This window comes from Molothrus ater, chromosome 1, assembly GCF_012460135.2.
Source record: "Molothrus ater isolate BHLD 08-10-18 breed brown headed cowbird chromosome 1, BPBGC_Mater_1.1, whole genome shotgun sequence".
NCBI lineage: Eukaryota > Metazoa > Chordata > Aves > Passeriformes > Icteridae > Molothrus > Molothrus ater.
In genome coordinates this window covers 103,281,997-103,304,249 of record NC_050478.2, presented here as the reverse complement: position 1 = coordinate 103,304,249, position 22,253 = coordinate 103,281,997, and the positions used below count along the sequence as shown (strand labels likewise).

General features: G+C 41.4%; 1 protein-coding gene across 1 annotated transcript; it reads left to right on the top strand.

Moving 5' to 3' along the window:
* Nucleotides 1-1,179: 1,179 nt before the first annotated feature.
* LOC118701905 (uncharacterized) lies at nt 1,180-21,566 on the top strand. Its single transcript, XM_036406877.2, has 5 exons — nt 1,180-2,140; nt 7,326-7,462; nt 10,463-10,620; nt 15,241-15,353; nt 19,984-21,566. The coding sequence occupies exons 1-5, from the start codon at nt 1,337-1,339 to the stop codon at nt 20,551-20,553; spliced, it is 1,782 nt and encodes a 593-aa protein (XP_036262770.1). The 5' UTR covers nt 1,180-1,336; the 3' UTR covers nt 20,554-21,566.
* The last annotated feature ends 687 nt before the right edge of the window (nt 21,567-22,253 follow it).

The window sequence follows — 22,253 nt, the reverse complement described above, 5'->3', positions numbered from 1 at the left end:
TGAACAAACATTTTGGTTGTCTTGGAGAGCAGATTTATAAAAAAAATCTGCCTACCTCTAATAGCTTTGGGGGGAAAAAACCCTCAGTGTTGCCATGACTTGGAAGGACTTAGTCAAGGCCAGTCATAACCTGGGGTGCGAAATATTTTTCTTATACTGATGAATCCTGTTAGGTCTGTAGAATTTATTTCCTTAGACATATTCTTTAAAAAGTACTGTTTCTGTTGAGTGCAATTGAGCTGCATTGACCAATTAAGAAATATTCTTGGCTTTTTGAGCTTCTGTAGAATTAACCTCTGAATTGAGGAGGAAAAAAAAAATTCTTTTGCTCTTTCTGTGCCTTCACTACTTTTATCTAAACAGTATGGGTGGGAAAAGCATCTCTCTCTGCGACTTCACAGAAGAGGAAAAGGGAATGAGACAGGGTGAATGGGAGGCATTAAGACAAATGAGGACGTGGCAGCAGTTTGCTGTAGAAAAAACTGTAATGTATCCACAGGAAAGAAAAAAATTGTGTGTGCAGGTCTGATTAGATGGTAACATGCTGCAGTTAGAGAAGACCAGAGCTTCACAGGCAATCTTGTTTCTGAATGAATTCAGCTTCTGAGTCTGGCTCAGGCTTTCTCAGTCTCTGTGAGTAACCACCTCTAGGCAACACACCTGCGGTCCTTTGATAAGGCCCCATCTCTGTGGTGCTGCATGCTGTGAAATGGTGTACTCATGCTTTAAAGCATGGGAGACCTAATCAGGGCAAGAGCAGAAGTCAAGACCACAGTACAGTGACTAGAAGCAGTAGTTCAATCTTCTGTCAGGCTCTCCAGAGGTTTTTAGACTGGGCTGTTTGACCGGGTTAAAACTCCCCCATAGTGAGTCCAATTGCAGAACTGAACCCAGTCTGAACTATTGCAAGAAATACTTTTTAAAAAATAACTGTTAGGCTTTTTTCTTTTCTTTTCCTCCAGTTCCTTTAAAAAAGTACTTCAAGCCCCAAAGAAAGAGGAGGAGGATCTTGGAGAACCTCCAGACTAGGAGAAGAAAGCTTTGGCATTATAGGATGAAGGTGATAAAACGGGAGCTGTGCAGGAGTTGGCATCAAGAGGTGGTTCAGGTAGATGGAAGTCCAGAGGGAGCTCAGCCTCAAGAGGTGGTCCAGAAACATATTCAGGTGGATGAAAGCCCAGAAGGAACTCAGCAAATCTGTTCATCAGTACAGCAGGAGCAAGAAGACCATCCCTCAGCAGTACAGCTACCGCCCTCTGCTCAAGAGCCGCAGGGAGGGAATGATATCCATGTGCATCCACAGAGGCAGCCAGGGCAAGGAGGCACAGCCCCAAACATGGGACCACAACCAACAGAGTCAGGGTGGGAGCTACCAAAAGTGACTGTCAAGGTGCGGCCCCAGAACACGAGCCAGGGGTGGGACTCCCCGGAGGTGACAGTGCAGGTGCAGCCTCAGAGGTCAAGCCCAGGATGGGAAGCCCCATCAGTGACTGTGCAGGTGCAGCTACAGCAGCAGGGCCCAGGGCCATCTCTTCCACAAGTAACTGTACAGCTACAGCCCCAGGAGTGGGGACAAGGCACTGCTGGCATCAAGGTCACTGTGCAGCTGCAGTTGGGCTGTGACCCAGAAGAGGTAACCTGCCTCCAGAACCAAGGTGAGGAAGTGTTAGGTAATGGAGAACCGTGGATCCCCCCAAAAAATCAAGGAGGGATGATGACAAGATCTGAAGGTGAGAGAGAGCTTGCTATGGTGGAGCTGGTGCCGCAGGGAGCTCTGAGCCAAAAACAGGATCTAGGAGGAGAAATGGTAAAAGCCCAGCAGGGCCAGAGCCAAGAGGAAAAAGCAGAAGTGGTGGATCTGCGTGACATGCAGGCTGGAGACAAAGCAGAACTGAATGGGATGGTGATAGAGGAACAGCTGCAGGACCAGAGCCAAGAGCAGGAACAGCTAAAAGCAGACCTGCCTCTGCAAAAAGAAGACCAAAGAAGTACAGTGATGAGACAGGAGCAAGGTAATATCCAAGAAGAACCCAGGGGGATTGTAGAAGACCAGAAGGAAGACCTAGCACAAGAACAGTCTAAGAAACGTCCAAGAGGGTCTCCAAATTATTTTGTTGCTATTCCAATAACAGATGATCAGGTACTTTGAAGTAGCTGTTTTATTAAAAAACTTAACTTTAAACTTAGGTTTAATTTCCTGTGTTAATTACAAGGGTGCTTAACAAGCCAAGAGTGATCAAATTCTACCTGCTTACCCCATGTGGTTTGCTGGGTTTGGGATGGAGTTAACTTCCTCAGAGCAACCCGTAGGTGCGGTGCTTTGTTTTTGTAGGTAGAGCTGTATTTATACTCATCCATGTTTCAGTTACTACTAGGAAAGGAAAAAAATCACTTCGATGATTGCCACTGCCCTTTCTAAAGGTTCTGAGGTGGTGTCTCTCATCACTAGTATTTTCTATTCTGTAATCTTTTTTCAAAAAAAAACCTGGCTTTCATCATCTTGTGTTGTCCCATCCTACATTTTCTTAGGGCTGTATTTAATGCAAGGGTATTGATTTGTTTGTTCATAGTCTTTTCTGCCAAAGTTCACAATGGAGAATGAGAATTTCCTTCTCTTCTGCAGAAGATTATAGAGAATTGATCTGTTTTTTCTTCTCCATCTTTGATCCAATAAACTTGCCCTGAGATCCTAGATAGGTGGTTAATTTCAAGAATCCGTGAGTGCGGTCTCTATGCTCATACTTCAAGGTGTGCTGTGTTCCGTGACTCCCATGTTTAAGCAGTGTTGGAAAAAGCAACAGCTCATTTCACCTCCATCTTGTTAAACCAAAGTGCAGCAAACAGTGGAAATACAAATAGACATATTCTCTTCTAGAGGCTTCGTGGGGGACCTAAAGTGTTCCAGTTACCACAGTAAATGCTGCTTCTGAAATAAACCATACTGTCCTGCTGGTCTTGGCTGCTACAAGCCCTGTCTTATGATCCATGGAAGTAAATTCCAAAAATGATACAATAGCAAGAGAGAAAGATTTCACACTTTATTTACTGGTTAGGGACTTCAAATCAATCTTAGACAACTTCTGCACAACTCTTTGTACTTGTAAAGAAAGTGGGAAGATACTGGGTCACCTTGAACTACTTATTCCATTCTGCTGCTGTGAATTTTGAAGCTCATTCCAAGCTTTCTGAAGGAAGACTATGGAATGTCTCATTTCCAAAGCAGCACTGCAATGCTTTTATGGGCAGATTTTTAACCTTTAGCCTTTCACAGACAACTGGTACCTGATAATTGCAATGGGTTTTTTTTGCAGCTGCTCAAGGTAAGCAAAAGCAGAGAGAGTTCTCACTTTGTCCCAGTATCTGCTGTTATCCCAAGGGAGCTTGGATGGGATTCTGTTCCAGCATTGTGAGGTGGGACATGCCCCATGGCCTTTATGTAGGGGCAGCAGACGACTGTGTACGCAAATATTTTATGAAGACAAGCCTTTGAAATGCCAAGACAACGAGCAGACTATTCCACCTGATGGAGACAGGCAGGGGAAAAATCTTAATTTGATTCAGAAAATTCTGTGCCCAGCTAGCATGGGCGGAATGGAGAAACAGTATGTAAATTCTGTAAATTATTATCATTTATATAATATATATATGTATCTTGGTAACTTTTCCTATAAAAATGTAAAAGACAAAACCTGAATATTAGCTTGTCTGAACAGAGTGAAAATAGAACATTCTACTATCGGCTTCTACTAGAAGTTTATGATGTATTTTCCAATGAACCAAATAGATATTGTTTGTTGCAATATATAACTTAGTTCCTTTTTTTCCCTAGCTTAAGCTTTCATTCAGTATCTGGCATGACTATTTATGCTGCTGAAAGGCAATAATTAAGTAAGAATGATGTATCTGTTGCACAGAATTTTTCCTTTTTTTTCTTCTCCAGTGTGACAAGCAGTTGCAGTACAGTAGCTTGCTTTGGCAGGCTTCTGAGTTTTTGTTTTTACCTAAGTGAAGTGTAAAAACACTTACACATGTGTTAGAGGGAGGCGTCAAAGGTGCCTTCCTCTTGGTAGGCAATTATTTGCTCTGGCTTTGTCTTGGGTAGAGAATGATCTTTGAAGGTTATCTGGAGGATGGCCTCATATAACTTTTGTGATTCCTACATATGACTGGCTTTTGAGAGGTGAACAAAAGTGCAGAGCACATCAGGAAGATAAATGCCAGGAAGGGAAAATAACTGTGTAAGCTGAAGACAATGTTGGCAGATGAACAAATGGGTATGAAGTGGGCAAAGAATAAATCTAAGCTAGAAACTGGAAAGTTTCCTGCCATCTGAGGAATGAGATCATGGAACAGCTTGAAGGGTCATGAATGCTTAACTTATTCTGCTATTTTAATGAGATTTCAGTGTCTTAATATATGGCCTGGGACCACGTCCTGTGTCTTTCACCTCTTTTTCCTTTTCTTTTCTCTCTCTCTTTTTTCCTTTTCTTTTCTCAAATTCTGCTCTTACAGGTTCCCCTGCATTCACACCAGCTCTGGTAATCTGGCAGCTCTGGCATCCCTGTTTGGAGGCTCTGTCCAAGATATTCCAAGTTTGTGTTCCTCTGAAGTGCTACCCTTAAGGGTGTCAGTGTTTACTGACACTGACCTGTGTGAGGCCTTGAAAGAAGCACTGAAGAGTGCAGTACTGTAAGGCTGGCACATGTACATAGTGTGGGTAAAGAAATCACAGAATGGTTTGAGTTGGAAGGGATCTTAAAGGTCATCTAGTTTCAACCCCCCTGCCATAGGCAAAGACACCTTTGACTAGACCAAGTTGCTCAGAGCTCCATTCAACCTGGTTGTGAATACTTCCAGGAATGGGGTATCTACAACCTCTGGGCAACCTGTTCCAGTACCTTACCACCCTCACAATCAATATTTCTTTCCTAATATCTCATCTAAACCTACTCTCTTCCAGTTTGAATCTCCTTTTTCCTTGTCCTGTCACTCCATGCTCTTGTAAGAAGTCCCTCTCTATCTGTCTTTAAGTCTTGCTTCAGCTCCTGAAAGGCAGCATATTAGGTTATTCTGAAGCACTTCCTTTTCCAGAAGGAACAGAACAGAAACAAACAGAATTGTCTCAGCCTTTCCTCAGAGGAGAGGTGCTCCATCCACCTAGTAATATTGGTGTATCTCCTCTGGACTCATCCCAACAAGTCCATGTCTTTCCTGTGCTGGGGCCCCCAGATCTTGATGCAGCACCACAGGTGGGGTCTCACCAAATGGAGTGGGGGTATGAAATCACCTCCCTCGATCTGCTGGCCAAATGTGTGTGCATATACACATAAGTACATGCACATATAATAGTGTTTCGACAATTTTAGTTGCTCTTACCTCTAAAGCAGAGGCTCCTGATCTCACTGACCATACAATTTGGTTGTCTGCAGCTCTGTAGACCTTGCCAATTACAGAAGGGTTTTAAAGATGCTGTTAGTGTTTGGGAATAATTATTTTGCCTTAATCACTTAAGAGAGCTCTCCAGGTGGCAGGGCTTAGGGCTGTCAACATTTTTCTCCCTTTCAAGAGTAGAAAGGAAAAGCCCTGTTCCAGTCCTGGTGGGTGCACTGCTCTTTTTTTTTTCTTTCTGTCTAAGCAGGGCTCCAGGAGGCTGGACACCAGGCTTGTACTGGATTGAATCTAAGGATGTTGTGGTCTCAGGCTTTCAGTACTCCATTTTAAGTGCTTCCTTCCTGCTCTGCACTTCCCAAAACCCCCCCAGCTATCCCATCAATTACACAGCATTTATAGAAAAGTGCTAAAGACTGATGCACCAAAAAAAAAAAAAAAGTGTTGTGATAGGGTAGACTGTTCCCATGGGAGTAGGAGCAGGAAGTTGTGAAGAATCATATGTGAAGATAAGAAAAGACATTAATACTGCTCTGTAATAGTTAAATATCTATGTGAGAGAATTTCACTCCAACTCAGCTTCCCAGATGTCTACGCCACAAACTGAAATGCAAAAGCATCTTCTTTCTTATTTGAAGGATGTTCTTGGAAAGACTGGGTAAGGGGGAACAACAGGAGGCTCTTTTGTAGAATTACTGTTAATGCTTAGCCTAGTCTGTTGAGGCAAAGGTTGTAGTTTGTGTGGTCAGACAGCTTGATGGCTTGATTCCTGCTCAATGTTTTTACAATCTAAACATATACTGTAAATAGCAGGCTGCAATAAATTGTGCTTCAGTTGCAGTAGGAATTAACTTAATGTAGAGTCAGTGATGTGTTTTTCACAGTGAAAAATGTACCGTAAGGGTTGGTGAATTCAGGGAGTTTGCATCTTCAAATATTTATTTTAATTGTGTGAGGCTTTTATACTCATGTTTATTGGGAACTTTTTATGCTAATCTCCTCTGATGTGCAGGTTGTGGGACTATTTACTGGGCTGCACAATGGCTGCTAGGCTTTATGGAGAAAGATTGCAAAACAAAAGCATATTGACTCAGCTGTTTCGATCTATGTAAGAATAAAGGGCAGCTCCAACATGTGTGAGCACCTAGGCATGTAAGGCAGAGTTTTCTCACTGAAATAACCTGAAAATCTATAAATGATTTCTTTGTAACTTGGGATTCCACCAGACACTTAATACCTGTGTGAATTAATTATTCTCTCTCCTGTCTGTTCCCATGGCTGGCTTGAAAACCTTAACAGCACATATTGAAAAAAGAAAAATCTTTGGAGTCAATTGTGTAAAGACACAGATAGATCCACAAGAGCCAGAAACTGGCCACACAGTTCTGAGAAACACTAAACACTAGCTCAGAAAACAGCATGTTTATCCAGTCAATCTACTTTGTTTGCGGCTACATTTTCCTTTTGGGAAGAGATATCAGTTTAATCTGTGATCAAACTTGTAATCAGAAAATGGCATAAGATTAATTATGGAAATGCCATTTAATTTCCACAGTCTATTAACAACTGACAACTGCACGAAGATCCCATTAATATTTACACAGAGCTGTGAGTTTTATCTAATATTCTTAGGGTCAGATTCACACCTGCTTTAAGATCTAGGGCTTCTGGTTCACAGGAGAGCTATGAATTTAGCCTGTAGGCTTCTAAAAAGGAAAACAGATAAATCAATTCCTGAAAAATCAAGTATGAAACTGAAAGTTGCTGCATGATAAATCTGGGGTGGGGAGGAGAGGAAGGTGGCTTTGTGGGTTCCTGGCTTAAACACTGAGTTGCATTTTTGGTTGTGTAAAGCTTTGGCATTCTTAATTTTTCCAGTAATGTGTATGCATTTCAAAATGAAAATTTATTTCTTTCTCCTGTTTACTCCACTGCAGATTTTGGACAGAATTGAAGATGTTCAAGAACTCATACTCTCTAAAGAACCTGACCTGTCAAGAGCTCTTCTCCCTGTTCAAACTATGCACCTTACTATAATAGTAGCTCATCTGGGAACAGAAGAAGAAGTGAAAAAGTAAGAATCCTACGAAATTCAAGAGCAGCTAATTTTTCTGTAAATGTGGTAACCTTACTGCTGCTATTGTGAATCATTATGTTTTATTAGAGCCTACACACAATTCCTCTTAAACATTTTTATCAGTTTCTGGCTTGCTTTCAGTACCTGTGGGGAAAGATCTTTACAAAAGCTAGCTGTGATGCATCAGAGATTGGAATTTTCTTATCTGCCACGGGGTGAAGAGAAAAAGCAGTGTGGCTGTAAATAGTATTACTGCTTTCTTACTGTGTTACTGCCACAAATTAGCTCAGCAGATGTAAGCTTCCCTGAGCTGTTGTCTTTTGAGAAACCATAGCTTTTCAGATCAGCCATACTTTTATCAGCTGGAAAATGTTAGCTGTTAAGATACATTGCATTAAGAAGAAAACAACAAGAAAAGTCTGCCTAGTTCCTTCCCAAGCAGCTCTCCTGTTGAATTTGAGCAGTGAGCTGTCACTGGGGCCCTGTGAATTAAGATGGAGCTATTGACAGATGACTGAGGAAACCTACCCTGTGGTCAGGAAGGCTAGAATTGAAAGAAAGGTCCAGAAAATAATGCCAGTCTGCTGCAGTTTTTTCTCTAAGCCTTATCTTACTGTACCACACTGGGAAACCTGGAACTCCTTGACATAAGGAGGCAGAAAGGAAAGGCCCTTATGTGCCTGGGAAGGCATCATGTGGTAGAGGGGGGAACCTGGTGAGAACAGCCCTTTCTCCAGGGGCCCTGGCACGTATCAGCACGGGAATGAAAAACAGGCCTCAACACCATATGAGTGTCACACAGGATCTGCTGGGGTGTAAAGCAGAATGCCTAGCTGGAAAGGTGTCAAAAAACCCAATATGACTAGAAAAAAACTTCTTCTGCCCATACAGGCAGCACCAGTTAAGCATGATTAAGATGCATATGACAGGCTTGTATGTGCCTTATTTTAAAATTACCTGCTTTATTTTTTCATTGCAAAGACTTTTTTAGGGTCTGAAGGGAAAAAATAAGAGTTATATGAGCTAAGGAGACATGCAGAAGATAGCGTACAGTAATTCAGTAATAAAACCCTGTGCCAGTGCTGCTGACTGGGCAGGCTGATGTCCAAGAGGATAGGAAGCTTGTTGAGAGCCGCAATCAAAATGGGAATCAATTGGTTAGGGAGGTGAGTGGAGCTAAGCAGTGTTAATGAGCTTAAGAGTGGATGTGTGTCTGTAATGTAAAAATAATGGACATACCCAATGAAAAGCAGATCTGCCTTGCCAAATGTTTTTCATCCTGTATCTTTTACCTGCCTCCATAGCTCCTCTAAACAAGGCTGTAGTTCAGTGGCCACTGCTCTGTGCTGTCATATGAAAGACTGCCTTGAGCTTTATTGTTTCTCAATTTTTAAACTAGCAGCCCTGCTGATACAGCTGGCCCAGCCCCTCACAGTGGGAGGGAGGCATCTTCACATCTAAGGGCAGGAGCTGGAGCTGAAATTTTTACATTAACATAGGACAAGGGGGAATGGCCTCAAGCTGAAAAAAGGCAGGTTTAGTTTAGATACTGATAGGAAATTCTTTACTACAGTGAGGCCTTGAACAGAGAGAAATTGTGGAATATTCAAGCAGTCTGGATGAGGCTTTGGGTAACCTGGTCTGCCGGAAGGTGTTCCTACCCATGGCAGGAAGGTTGGAACTAGATGATATTTAAGGTCCCTTGTAACAGAAACCATTTTGATGGGAGAAGTTGTCTTAGTAGTATTTAATTTTTGCTTAGACATGATGAACTTAAACGAAGGACTAGATTAGCCATGCTTGTTAAGGTGGAAAATTCAAAACCCTCTGCAAAGAATTCACTCTTTCCAACTTCAGTCCTCTCTGTGCTATATCTTTATTGCTGGGTTCCCATGAGTCTTGGAAAGAAGCTGCTCTTACACCATTATAGCTGAAATAACTCCTGTGTAGTGGTGAGGACTGTTCACAACGTTGGATGGAGTGGCCTCTGTATGCATTAAAGAGGCTTTCCAAAGGGCATTAGTTTGTGCTGTGTGGGTTTTACTGCCTGGTTTCTATTTGTATTCTACATAGGTCCAAGATTTTTAAGGAGTGGAATGAATGCAGTCAAAACTTGTTTTAGGTGTAATGATAAAGTAAATGTGGCTGCAGAAGGCCCAGAAAGCTATGGGATGGTATCCTGCCATCCTTAATCATGCTGCAGTTTGTTAGAAGTATGAAGCCTTAGTAGAATGCTTCTGGTCAAACTCAGTTTGAAGACTGACAGGATTCCCTTCCTCAGACACCAGGGCAAAGAAGGGCACTTCTAAAACTTCAGCAGGTGTTAAGTTGTTGGAATTCTTGGTGTCTACATTTAGAAATTTAATTGTTATACTTTTTCTGTGTCTTTAAGAAAAATGTTTTAATTTGCAGTATTAATACCTTTGGATAATTCACTTTTTTTGAGATTTCTGGGCACAGCAAGGTGCATATTTAAACTTTATTAACATGGGATGCAGAGCTCAGAACATAACTATCAATCTGATACTTTTTACCTAGACTGGAATAGGAGGATATAATGGAGAAAAATTCTAATTGTGCTTCAGGTGGGAGAGTGAATTTGGTTGACTAATTTTATTCTTAAACTAAAGCAGTTGTTTGACAGTGATAAAGTTTTAAACTACATGCCACAAATGGAAGTTCAGTTTTATCCCTTTTGACTCTTCAGTAGCATATATTCATATCTTTTCTGGAATGTTAATATTTTGAATGTTCACTTCACTAACAAAACTCACTTCTAATATATAAGCTAAGGTTGAAGTGAAAGATGTATTTTATTTTAAATCTTCTAACTGTTACAAAAGAATTAGCAATGAAATACAAGTGTGCCTGTGATACCTTGCATAGTGCTGCAGAATGGTCAAAATCAGGTATATTGGCTGGCAATAAAATAAAACAATATTTCCATATGTCTAAAACCTAATAATTTTCAGTATTTATATACTGATTACTTCTAAGGGCTGTTCTGGCGCTGAAGAAAAGCAAGACTAAAGTGGAAGACATCTTGCAGGGTAAAGACCTTAATTTGACATTCCATGGGATTGGAGAGTTTAATAACCAAGTGTTATATGTGAAAATGTTGGAGGAAGACCAGAAAACGCTTAACAGAATTGCAGGTAAGTACAAAACCTCATTCTCTAGCACTTGTGATAAACCAGTTTGTAGAGTCCATCAGCTCCTGTAAGCACTGGCCCAAGCTGTTGTGCACAGCTGTGATGCGCTGCCTTTCCTCTCCTCTCTTTCTTGCTTGTTAAATATGAAGCCAACAGCTGGGTTCCTGCAGACCATTAGGCCTAGAATAGTTGTCTTTACTAGTATGGAACAGGTGAGATGCACAGACATTCAGGTGAAGATCACACAGCAAGGCTAACTTAACCTGCTCTGCAACTGGAATCTCACAGGCCTGAGGTGTGCAGTGTTCAAAGTGACACCTCTAACTCAGGCTCTGCTCATTCTAATAATCTGAAAGCCTAATAAGTGTTGGCCCCAGCTGAGTATACAAGAACTTCATTTAAACTGGAATATGCATGAAATCATAAGTAACTCTGGGGTGGGAGGTGACAAAAATGAGTATTTGTCTGCATATGCGTGTATAGCACCAGCAAATCAGTCTTTTGCTTCCACTGTAGAAGATGAAACAGAAGTGTAAGAATAGCTTGTCCTCTGCTCTAATTTCCCAAAGCACTGAAGGGTTTGTGAGATGTTCCAGATTTTTGATCTGCTTACCTGCATCTGAGTAAAGTTTCAGAAGGGCTTGATACTCTCTTCTTTCTCCCTACCCAGTTCTGCTTTTAGGACCTGCTTTAGCCTGCAATGAAGAACCTAATCTGTGTCCTGGGCTTCCACTCCAACAGAACAGAAATAATCAATATACATTATTTTTCCTTACTATTTTCATACTAAGCAAAAAGGAAGCATAGTTCAACTAATGTTTCTCAAAGAGTCATGCAATACAAAGACACTGTGTAAAATTCAAAGAATGATTCTCCGAGAAGTCTGTTTTTCTTCTTGTTGATGCTGTTTCTGACCTCCTCCAGTTCTCAGCTTTGATATTATAGTTCTGCTCTCTTATCCTCCCGTTTATTTTACCTCTTAAGTAGTCAGTGTATAATTAGACAATGCCTTTTATGAACAGCTTCCTTGCCTCAGCTATATAAAATTAGCCACTTGACTATCTATTACCTCTTGCTTGACTCTGGCCTTCTCTTCTTGTTCCATCCATCCCGAAGCTAATTTTGACCCAAAGCAGCTGTGCTTTTCTGATATGGTCCCTAATTATCAGGATTACAACCTCAACAAACTTGCCCATGCACAAACTGCTTCTTCTCAAGGCTGTAACTGGAAATAGTCTTGACTGGAAGTTAACAAGGTAGAAGGCAGATGATGCAATTTCCTGTAAGATCATATTTGGTACAGTCCTGTCTACAATATATATACAATTCAGTGCCATTGAAATAAGGGGCTGATTGATTCTTTTGATGCCTGATTTGACTGTTTTGATGGCACTGCCTTGGCTCTCTGATCACTCCTGAAAGATACAGAAATGAGTACCTCACTCCTCATCTGAAAGTAGCTGGTTTTCCCTGGACTCATTGTCTTGCTTAACTGAGAATTTTGTTCCCAATGAGTCATACCATACAAGGTCGATCTTTATCATGCTATTTTATCACCATCAGAAGTGTTTAATTTTGGTTCTGCAGAATGTGTGCTATGATGCTCTTTAAATATCATCTTGGACCTGCATTAGCTCTAAAAGCCATTGCAATAGTGGGTGGCAGATCCTTCATCTTCTCTGCCTGGATAACCTGCATCTTCAGGGTTTGGGAAACCTAATATCTAGCTTCTGATCTGAACCCCTTAATTAGATAGAGGAGAAAAAATTTGATTGCAAGCCCTGGGAATATTCTGCCAGTACTTGTGTTTTTAATGCAATATGATTGTTCACTGATTGCCTGAAATAATTCTTTGACTGGGAGACAAGCTGCCAGTTTTCAAGCTGTTAACTCTGTTAACAATGATTTTGCTATTCAGAGAATTGTAGCTTCCAGTGTTCTATTCTGCATAACTTCTGACCATTTCTAGAACTTAATGAGTCTGGGAATTATGCAAATATGTATCAAAGTCTATCCTTTCAATGACATCCCCAAAGAGATGGGGTTTTGTCTCCCCTTCTCTCAGCAAAGCAATTGAATTAATTGTTATACAATGAATAGGGTTTTTTTCCCTTACCTTTTAGTCAATATTTTTGGTTGTCATGAGCTAGGTGTGAATTTTAAATGCTGGTTTTTTGAGCAGCATGATGGGCCAATGATTTGGCTGGCAAAGGTCACAACACTCCTGTCAGCTGTCTCTGCTTCGTCATGCCCTTATTGATGGTTTGTCAGCAAGTTTAAGAGTTCTGCTTGCTCTAATGAAGTCTTTTAGCTTCTGAAGTGTTCCTGACATTGGCCAGGTGACTGGCCCTCCATCTGCTTTTGGTACTACATCATGGACTTCAGTTTCAAAGTGGAGAGTTAACCTATCTCTAGATCATTTAACTGCAATTAATTAGTAAATTCTGAGTGTTTCTGAGTTTATCTTGGTGCTAGTGGTCTCATCCACTTTGAAGAAGAGATACTGCTTAGGATGTTTTGAACTTTTGTAGGACATTTTTCATATGAGCTAGAGAACACAGTATCTGGAAAATTGAGTGCCAACCTGGCATGGACAGGGCACACCATCCAGGAGCCTTGTCACCATACCTACTTTTTGAAGATGATTGCTGGCTTTGACCTTTCTTCCATCATCTGCTTTTCTGATGAAAATCTGCTCATGGCAGTGAGACCTTAACCTTCTATTAAGAATCCCTTCCTGCTGTTCTGGAGGCTTGGAGTTAACCAAGAGTAGATGCTATGTTCAGATTTTCTTTCTTAGGTTAATATCTACCTGGTTCCTTTTTATGCAGCTAGGGGAGGTTGCATGCTGGATGATGCATGGGGAAAGGCTTTTTGCTCTAGAGGGAGCTTAGACACTCTTTGATTGTGTTTTTTCTCTGGGGCTTGTTGTGCTTTGACCAACTGACATGGGAACAAAGAGACTTAATATGCAGAAATTCTTCATGTTAATATGTACTTTTTGACAAAGTACCAGGGGTACTTTAGGTTGTTTGATACCTAACCATAATCACCTAGGACCATTTTCAGATGCCCCAAAGCATTTGCAGCACTCACGGCAGACCAACAGCCAGGCTGTACCTTCTGCAGCAGCAGCTGGAGGCCAGGTGGACATCCTGTAGGGCACCTAAAAGGACATTAGATGCTTGTTTGGACAACTGGATCCTATTCCTTGTGTTTTCCAGATGGAAAATATAAAAAAGCAGTTGCCTTGGCAAAGTGATCAGACAGCCCCAGCTGCTGTTCCCTCATAAATACTCTGAGAAGAAACATTTTAAACTATTAATTAGCTGAACTCCAAGCCAGAGACCTGGCCTTGATACAAATGCATATGACAAACTAGTGGAGACACATGTAGTTCAACTTCCTGATAGGTGGAAAAACAAAATGGAAGCAAGGGGATTTCAAAAAAGGCACTCATCTGCTATGTAATATGCTATTTTTTACACAGTTTCAACATTGAACCTCCTTCTTTTACTGCCTAAGCAATTAAGCAGTAACAAAAATGGGTGTTAAGACTGGGGGGATCTGACTAGAAGAGCTACAAATGCTGCAAGTTTCCATTTTAAAATGCTTATTTATTTTTTCCCCCCCTCTTCCCCTCCCCCTCCACCCCCACTAATTTATCTGCTTTATACAATGAAGGTATAAAGATCTCTGTCAATAAGAAAAAAATCTTATTTTTACTGGGGGAGTACTCCAGCCTTAGCCAAGGCTTTAAGTGTAATTTTGGACTTACTTCCCACTGTTTAAGCTCAGCTGTTGAACACAATGTCTGGTTTTGCCAGACTTGTAGGGATCTGCCTCATGCAAACCTTACCTTGATATATACTTGAGACTCTGCATCCCCAAAGTCCATGAAAACCAAGAACAGTTCAGCTTGGTTTGACTTGTCATTAAAATCCTTAGCTGAAAGGCCTTGAAGAATATAAGTCCTGGAGTTACAGACACTTTTTCCTATTAAGGACAAGACTTTATGTATTTATAAATATGTGATCAAAGTTTTTAGGCCAGTGACATCATAAACACTTTGTATCACATTTGTGTCTGGGGAAGGAATATTATGTTTGTGTGATGTTCCCTCCTGAATTGCTTTAAGTGCTGTGGAGTTGTAGTAGTTTTGGGACTCTAGCCTTTTTTTTTTTTTTTTCTGGAAGCTCTTTGCTTCTTGCATTGCTGTTTGCAGTAACTGGGGAGAATCTGTTCTGCCACAGACCCCAGCTGTGGCCTCTGGTGGTGGCTGCATCTTGCTCCTGGCAGGGCTGCCATGGACAGATGCTTTCTTGTGCTCACCATTTGGTAGGGGATTTATGAATTCAGAAGGAATTGTGTTGCAAACACAGAAGCTTGGATCCAGTCTCAGGTTTACAGCTTATGTCTGTATGTTATGCAGAACTTTGGTATTGACTACTTTTCCCAAATTTTTGTTGCCTGTGGTAGTGCAGCAACTGGTTACCTGGGATGTGTTTTAACTGTCTTGCTCAAGACAGGGATAGTGGCTTTTTATCTAACCTCCCTCTAAATATTTTTCCTTGCCTCCCTAGTGTTACTTATTTCTTTCTTTCTTATGTTATCTTTTTTCAGAAGCTGTGAAAGAATGTTTTATTGAAATGAATCTCGACATTTCAGGAAGTAAGGACTTCAAACCACACCTGACTTTCCTGAAGCTCTCTAAAGCATCAAGGTTGAGAAGAAGGGTAAGTAACTGGGGGTAAGAATATTTTTCCTAGGATCAGTTCTAGTGATTACTTTTCCTTCAATGAGATCCTTGGGATCTAAGCAATAATCATTGCAAGCAGAGAACATAACTTCTCTTATTTAACAGAGCTTGTATATAGGCTGCTCAACACATTTGTGTTTGTTCATACCTGACTGAAAGAAATGAGGTCTGTTGTTAATACTCTGCATGGCACTCTTGTTAGAGTACAGATTACTTCCCTTCCATTGTGGCTGGTCAAATTTGCACAAAAACAATGTCAAGCTGTTTCCATAGGGCAGGATGGCTTCTGAGCAATATTTGTCTTCTGACTAATATTTACCTCAGAACAAGATTAATGTCATGTTGGAAGTCAGGGTGGTGCCTTGATTTATACTAGTAGTGTGTGATGTGCTTTTCTAACCTTTCCTGCAGCATTGTTTGGGATTTATCACAAACTATTAAAGTAAAAAACAACTTTGATTAGATTGCTCATTTCCCAGTGGAACACTGTCCTGCTTGTTTCCAGGAATAATACTTGTATTTATGAGGTCAATATATTGCAAACCTGAAACACTAGAGGAGCATGCAGAAAGGAAAACAGAAAAAGCTATAATAGCTGAAGAAATGACCTTGTTCAAGTACTTTGTATTGACTTGATATTAGCCTTTTGTATACATGATAAAATCAAAGTTGGCTAGGACTGATAGTTCTGTGCTGGAGGCTCTTTCTTTTATATTGCCTATCGGGAATTTCATGAGCAGAGGCATCTGCAATGTCTAATGCAAAAGAAACTGTACAGTAGGCACGTAGGAATTACTGTTGCCTCTTGTCTGGAGTATTTTCGCACTTCCTCTTACTATGAAATTTAAAATTAAAAAATAGAATTGTAATTTCCTGCCTGCTCTCCTCTTTTGATCTCTATCACTAAATATAGCTTAATCTCTCATAACATGATTTATGTATGCTGTCTCATTGCATACACACACATATATATATAAAAATAAAAATATGCAAGTGTTTAGGTTTTTGAATGTTAGAATATCAAGTGGTATGCCCAGAAGTGGATGCAGTGTTCCTGCTGTGGCCTCACCAGTGCTGAGCAGAGGGGAATTATCTCTGTCAATATGCTGGCAGCATTCCTCCTAATGCAGCCCAGGATACCGCTGGCTGCCTTTGTTGCAAGGATACACTACTGGCTCATGGTCAGCCTGGTGTCCACCAGGACCTCTAGGTCCTTTTTCTGCAAAATTTCTTCACAGTCAGCTGTCAGCCTGTACTTGTGCCTGGTCCATTCCTCCCCTGTGGCTGACCTTTGTGTTTCTTGTTCAGCCTCCTGAAGTTCCTGTTGGTCCATTTCTCCATCCCACTAGTTGGCAGTACCCTCTAGTGATCAGGCACTTCTCCCAGCTTGTTATTAGTGCTGTTGCTGAGGGTGCACTCTGCCCCAATATCTAGATGATTAATGAAGATGCTAAACAGTTCTGGACCCAGTATTGGCCCCTTGTGTACATCTCTAGTTACCAGCCTCCAAGCAGACTTTGTGCCACCAATCACTGCCATAGGGAACTGGCTGTTCAGCCAATTTTCAATCCACCTCACTGTTCAGCCAGCTAATAATTCATCTGCCTTCTCTATGGAGATGTCACATGAAACAGTGTCAAAAAATTTCCTGGACTTCAGCTAGACAATATTCACTACTCTTCCCTTGTTTATGAAGCATTACTTGTTTTTGTGCAAATTTGTTTTCACAATGAAACTGTTGCTCCTAAAATATTATTTTACAGACCAGGACTGTGAAACTGGAGTAGGACCATATATTGAGTGTTGAGTACTGGGGGCATGTGAACCCTATAAGTTCATGTACAATTCTCCCTGAGGTTAGTAAGGCTCAACCCTAGACATAAGACATAATCTTGAAGACCACTTACTGCATTTCTTTCCAAATATAGTGCAAATAAAAAGGAGGAAACTGATTACTTTTATAGTATCCCATTCCTAAATAGTGCAGAAGAGAAAGCAGCCCTCCTAAACACTAGAAGATGCCAAAGTATGAATAAGACAAAATATCACTTAAGTTATTATGATGCCATCTACTGGCTGTAATTACTTTCTTTATACCATAAATAACTGTTTCCTCCTAGAAAGGGTGCTGTTGAAGTATTTCACACAGTTGAAGTGCTTCTTATATGAAGCTTAAGAGGTAATTGCTAAGGCAGTTTATATTTTATATTTCAAGCACACTTTGTTAATGAGAGGTATGTGATGATACTGGTGATGTAGCTGCAGACCTTGTTCTCATTTGTGGGGGAAGAGAAGCTGGTTCTCTTTAAAACTGATAAAACTGTAAACTTTCACCTTGAAGTTGTGCATCTTTGGCTTTAGTTGTGTGTCTAAATATCTCAAGAGGCTAGAGAGATCTTGGATTGTGTGCTTTTTATTCTGAAGAACATGTGCTTTTTATTCTGAATAGCTACCAAAGGAGCAGTATGCGCTGTTTGAAGATCAGGTTCAAAATGGGCAGTGTGACCCTGGCATAAATAAAAAATATGGGCTCTTCAGGTGTTTCGATCTCTACCTTTCCAATGAGCCAAAAGGAAACAGTTCACCTCTTAAGAGAATCCACTTCATTACTTGTAGTAAGAGCCTTCTCCAGTGCACAGGCAACACAGTGTGGGCTGTTAGCCTTTAGTGCTGGGCAGTGCCTGATCTCACCTCTGCCAGAGCAAAGTGGTGGATCAAGTGCCTCAGTGCTAAAGTGGAAAATGTTTGCTTGTTCCCTTTTATGCTGTTTTAAGTAGATTCACTTGGTGCAGGTGTAGAAATAGCTGTGGTCTACTCTGGGTTGTGAGAGAGTACATTATTTAACAAATATTAACAAGTCATGTACTTGTATTAAAACATTTGGTGCTTTATAATGGAAGGGCAGTCCTAATCCTGCCCTCTTCTGGCTGCTTGATAAGTTATCTTCAATGATGTGACCTTACTCAAGTTTCCATTATCCTCCCAGATTACCCAGAAAACAGCCCATGTGCAGTGTGTCTCCACATTTCAGCAGAACTTGAACCTTGTGGCATTTAGGTGACATGCAGCTCCTGGCTCCTGAGCAGCCTGCCTCTGACTGACACATGGGTATCTCTGGGGCACAGAAAAAGTGTGCTGTTGGTTTATTTAAACTTTCAAGTGTTTTAGTCACCTCAGGCAGCAGTGCCTGATGGTTTGATGTGTTTGGTTATGAAGCTATTTATATCTGCTTCTACCCAGGTGACACTGGCTGTTCTGGCTGTCCTCCCACAATCTCCATGCTGTGAACCGTACATATCCACCTGCTAATAAGTCTGTCATTATGAGGAAGAAGCCTTGTAAAAATGCTCTCTTTTTTTTTTTCTTCCCCTGGTGTTTGGGAGCAGGTCTGAACAAACTGATTGAGAATTCTTTGAGGCAATGTGCTGCAAGGAGCTCCTTGGAGCCTTGTTAGCTTACATACTCATTAGGTTAGGAGAGGTGGAGACTATTCTCTGTTGTTTAATGATTCATCTGTCCTTCATTACATCTCCATATGTGCCCCTAGCATATGTGGTTTGCTATAGGCTAAATGCTTTGTGGGAGCCCCTTGTATAAATTGGCAGCCTGTTGAATTGCTGTCTGAATTAAAGGCCTGGGAACCATGAATTGTTGGGTTTCTCACCCATTCTCGGGGACACCTGTACAGGGCAGCTAGTGCTGCTGTGCACAAACTTGTTGAGGGGGAGAAGAGCAGAGAAATCACTCTGAGGAGCTGCTGATTTTTGGTCTTGACAGTCATATGATTTCTAAGCATGTGCTTTGATATGGCAATAGAAGTGACTTTCCTTAGGCTGAAAAGAAGTGTCAGTGTTTAAAAACACATCTCTAGGAGTGTAACCTTTCAGTTGTGTGTCAACTGTTGTAGCATTTGGCAATTGAGATACTGGCAGTGCTTAGTAGGTATCTAAGAGCTGCTGAGGTTTTTTTCTTTTCTGGCTTGCTGGAATGAGCTTGTTTTCCCAGTTAGTCACCAAGTTAAATTTCTTTTGAGTATTTCTTCACAGGGATGAAGGTGCATGAACTCTATTTCTAACCTGTCTTTAGCAAACATTTTAATTACTGTTGTGGAGAGTGAGCACCAAGGAGAAGGGTTAACTTTTCAGTCTGTTAAGACAGCTTTAAGATGAAATTGAGTAAGGTGAACTCTAGCTGAAATCAAGCAATCCCTCCTAAAGGCAATTCAGAATAATTATATGTGGTGGCTGTGAACTTGCCTGAATTACCTAAAATTAGGTAGATGCATTTAAATAACAGTAGGTTAAATTGATCTGATTTTGTATATTTGGCATGTTTTTTATTCTTGAGGAGGGTAGGGTAGATGGAGGATGGAGCAAAAGCCAAGCTTCCCATAACTTTAATTTGTAATGGCTGGCTTTTCTCAGTATCAACTTAAATACTGCCACATGAAGTTGATGCTGTTATCCTTATTAGGTGTGAGGTGGGTGGGGTGGTGTTTTCTTTGCAGGGTTTTGTTAAGATAATACTTGACACACCTTCCTAAAGTGCATGAGTATTTGTGCACCTATATTATACATATAATGTCATCTTGCTCTTTCAATAAATAGGGCTTCAGGAAAATTTGTGTGGATCTGTATAAAGAATATGAAGACAGCCGCTTTGGCACAGAGCTCTTCAGTCGGATTGATCTCTGTGCCATGCGCAAGAGGAAGCAGGAATCTGGTTATTATTACTGTGAGTGTTCAATCAATGTGGGCTCCAGTAGTAGGGAAGAGAGTAAAGAGCAAGAAATGCAGACAGAAGATGTGAAAGAAACAAGCAGGGAAGACCTCACAAACAATGTAGCAAAGGCTGAAATAGGAGCAACTCCTGCAAGCTGTAAGCTTGCCTCAACAGCAGTAGCTGATGATAAACCATCTGAAAATACTGCTGAGGCCTCAATTGCAACTAAAGAAAAAGAAATCAGTGAGGCAAAGGGACAGCCTGAAGCTGCAGATGGGACTTTTCCTACAGCTGGAGATATCTACTCAAAGTCAGCACTTGGTCTGCTGCCAGCAAGTTCAGATGTGTTGAAAAGCTTGGAAATGGAACAAGAAAAAGCAAAGATAACAGATGGTAGTTTGCAAAAAACTGAAGCAACAGAATATGCTGAACCTGGTCAGACAAGTTTAGGATAAAGTTGTTGCAATCCTTGGTGAACTTGGTGAGGATGGAGAAGACAAACAGGTACAGTGGGGCTGAGGTCAGAGGGGTGGGTATGGTGAATTCATTTTTTGCAGGAAACAATCTTATCCAGAGTCTGATGAAAAAAAGTAGAGCAAAATCTGAGGGGAACATCACTCACTGAATATTGCAATGGCAAAATGCCTAGCTCAAAACCTATACCATCAATGTGTGTGAGCATATGTACTGCAAAGACAAGTGAGCTGTGGTTTAGAGAATCAGACCCTTCAGCAGCCACAAATGCTGTTGCCAGACACTTTTGGTGCCCAAATGCACATTGCTGCCTTGGCTGAGCTTCCTTCTGTCCTGCTTCACCCCCTGTCCTGGCCCTGCACCCTCAGCTTTTCTCCTTTGCCTGCCTGCCTTCTCCTCTCTGATTGCTGCCTAAAGACACCTCTTCTTGCTTAACCCCTACAGCTGCTCTCATTTGTGACTCCAAGCCATGATTGCACAGGGTCATTCAGTGCATGTCTGTAACAGGTAGATGGTGTCAGCTGTTAACACACTATTGTGAAGTACATGCTTTCCTCTGACCCAGTAGATACTTAATGAGAAAATTATTTTGCCTGACTTATGGAAAATGCTTTTTTGGAAGAAAACAAGGTATAGCACTAAATACTTTCCTTTGTTTTCCTCTCCCTCTCCTTTTCTTTATCTAACGAATTGTCTTTATAAAATGCCCTGAGGAGGACACAAGGGACAAGAGCGCTTTTCTAAAGCGAAGTTTTGGCTGGGGCTGACGTTTCCTGGCTTTGCCCTTTGCTGGCCGAGGCCGAGCAGAGCTGTGCCCGCTGCCCTTGGCACGGGGGCGGCGTTCCCGGCGGAGCCTGACGGCAGCGGCGCCAGCAGATGGCACCGCTGGAGAGCCAGATGCGCCGGGAAGGGACCCGCGCATCCACGGAGCCGCGGGACGGGAGCCGGGCGGGCACCTGCGAAACCTCTTTCTTTCTTTATCTGCTCCAATTGAAAAGAGATACTTAGAAACTTTTTAACTTTTTTTTTTTTTCCTTCCGCGTGGGGAAAAATGAGTGCGCAGTTCAAATTAAAAAAAAAAGTGTGCGATGAAGAAGTAGCTCCTCCTCCCCACACGTACACACCCCCAAAACCCAAAAATTGTTGTAGCATCAAGCCTATTTGCTTCCCCACACGGTGTGTGGGAATACACGTTTAGGCAGAATGGCCATTATGCACTCTGTTAAATTAACATCAGGCTGGCTTAAAACTTGTTATCAAACTTTTGACCAAAAAAAACCAACAAAAAAACCCCGAAAAAACAACAAAGAGCTGTATTTGTACAATTTTCACAGGGAGTGGAGGGAAACAACCCTCCTCAGCCAGCCACTTTGCAGGAGGAAAGGGAAGGCTCTGCATTTAATGAACCTGCTTTGTACTCGCTCTGGGGTCTGTCAGATCCCTTGTGTTGCAGTGCTTGGCAGAGCATTTATTTTTTATGTCCCTCCACTGAAGGTTGTGGACTTTGAAAAGGCTGTCCCCAAATGATCTTCTAAATGCAAATTCCAGAGTTGCTATTCCCAGCTTCTCTGGGGTCTTCAAAAGGCAGCTAAATTATTAGAGAAAGCCTACAAGGTTATTTTGGGGGAGTACTTTAGAGTTGATACATCAGGGAGCATCTCTATATCAAGGCCTTCTGGAT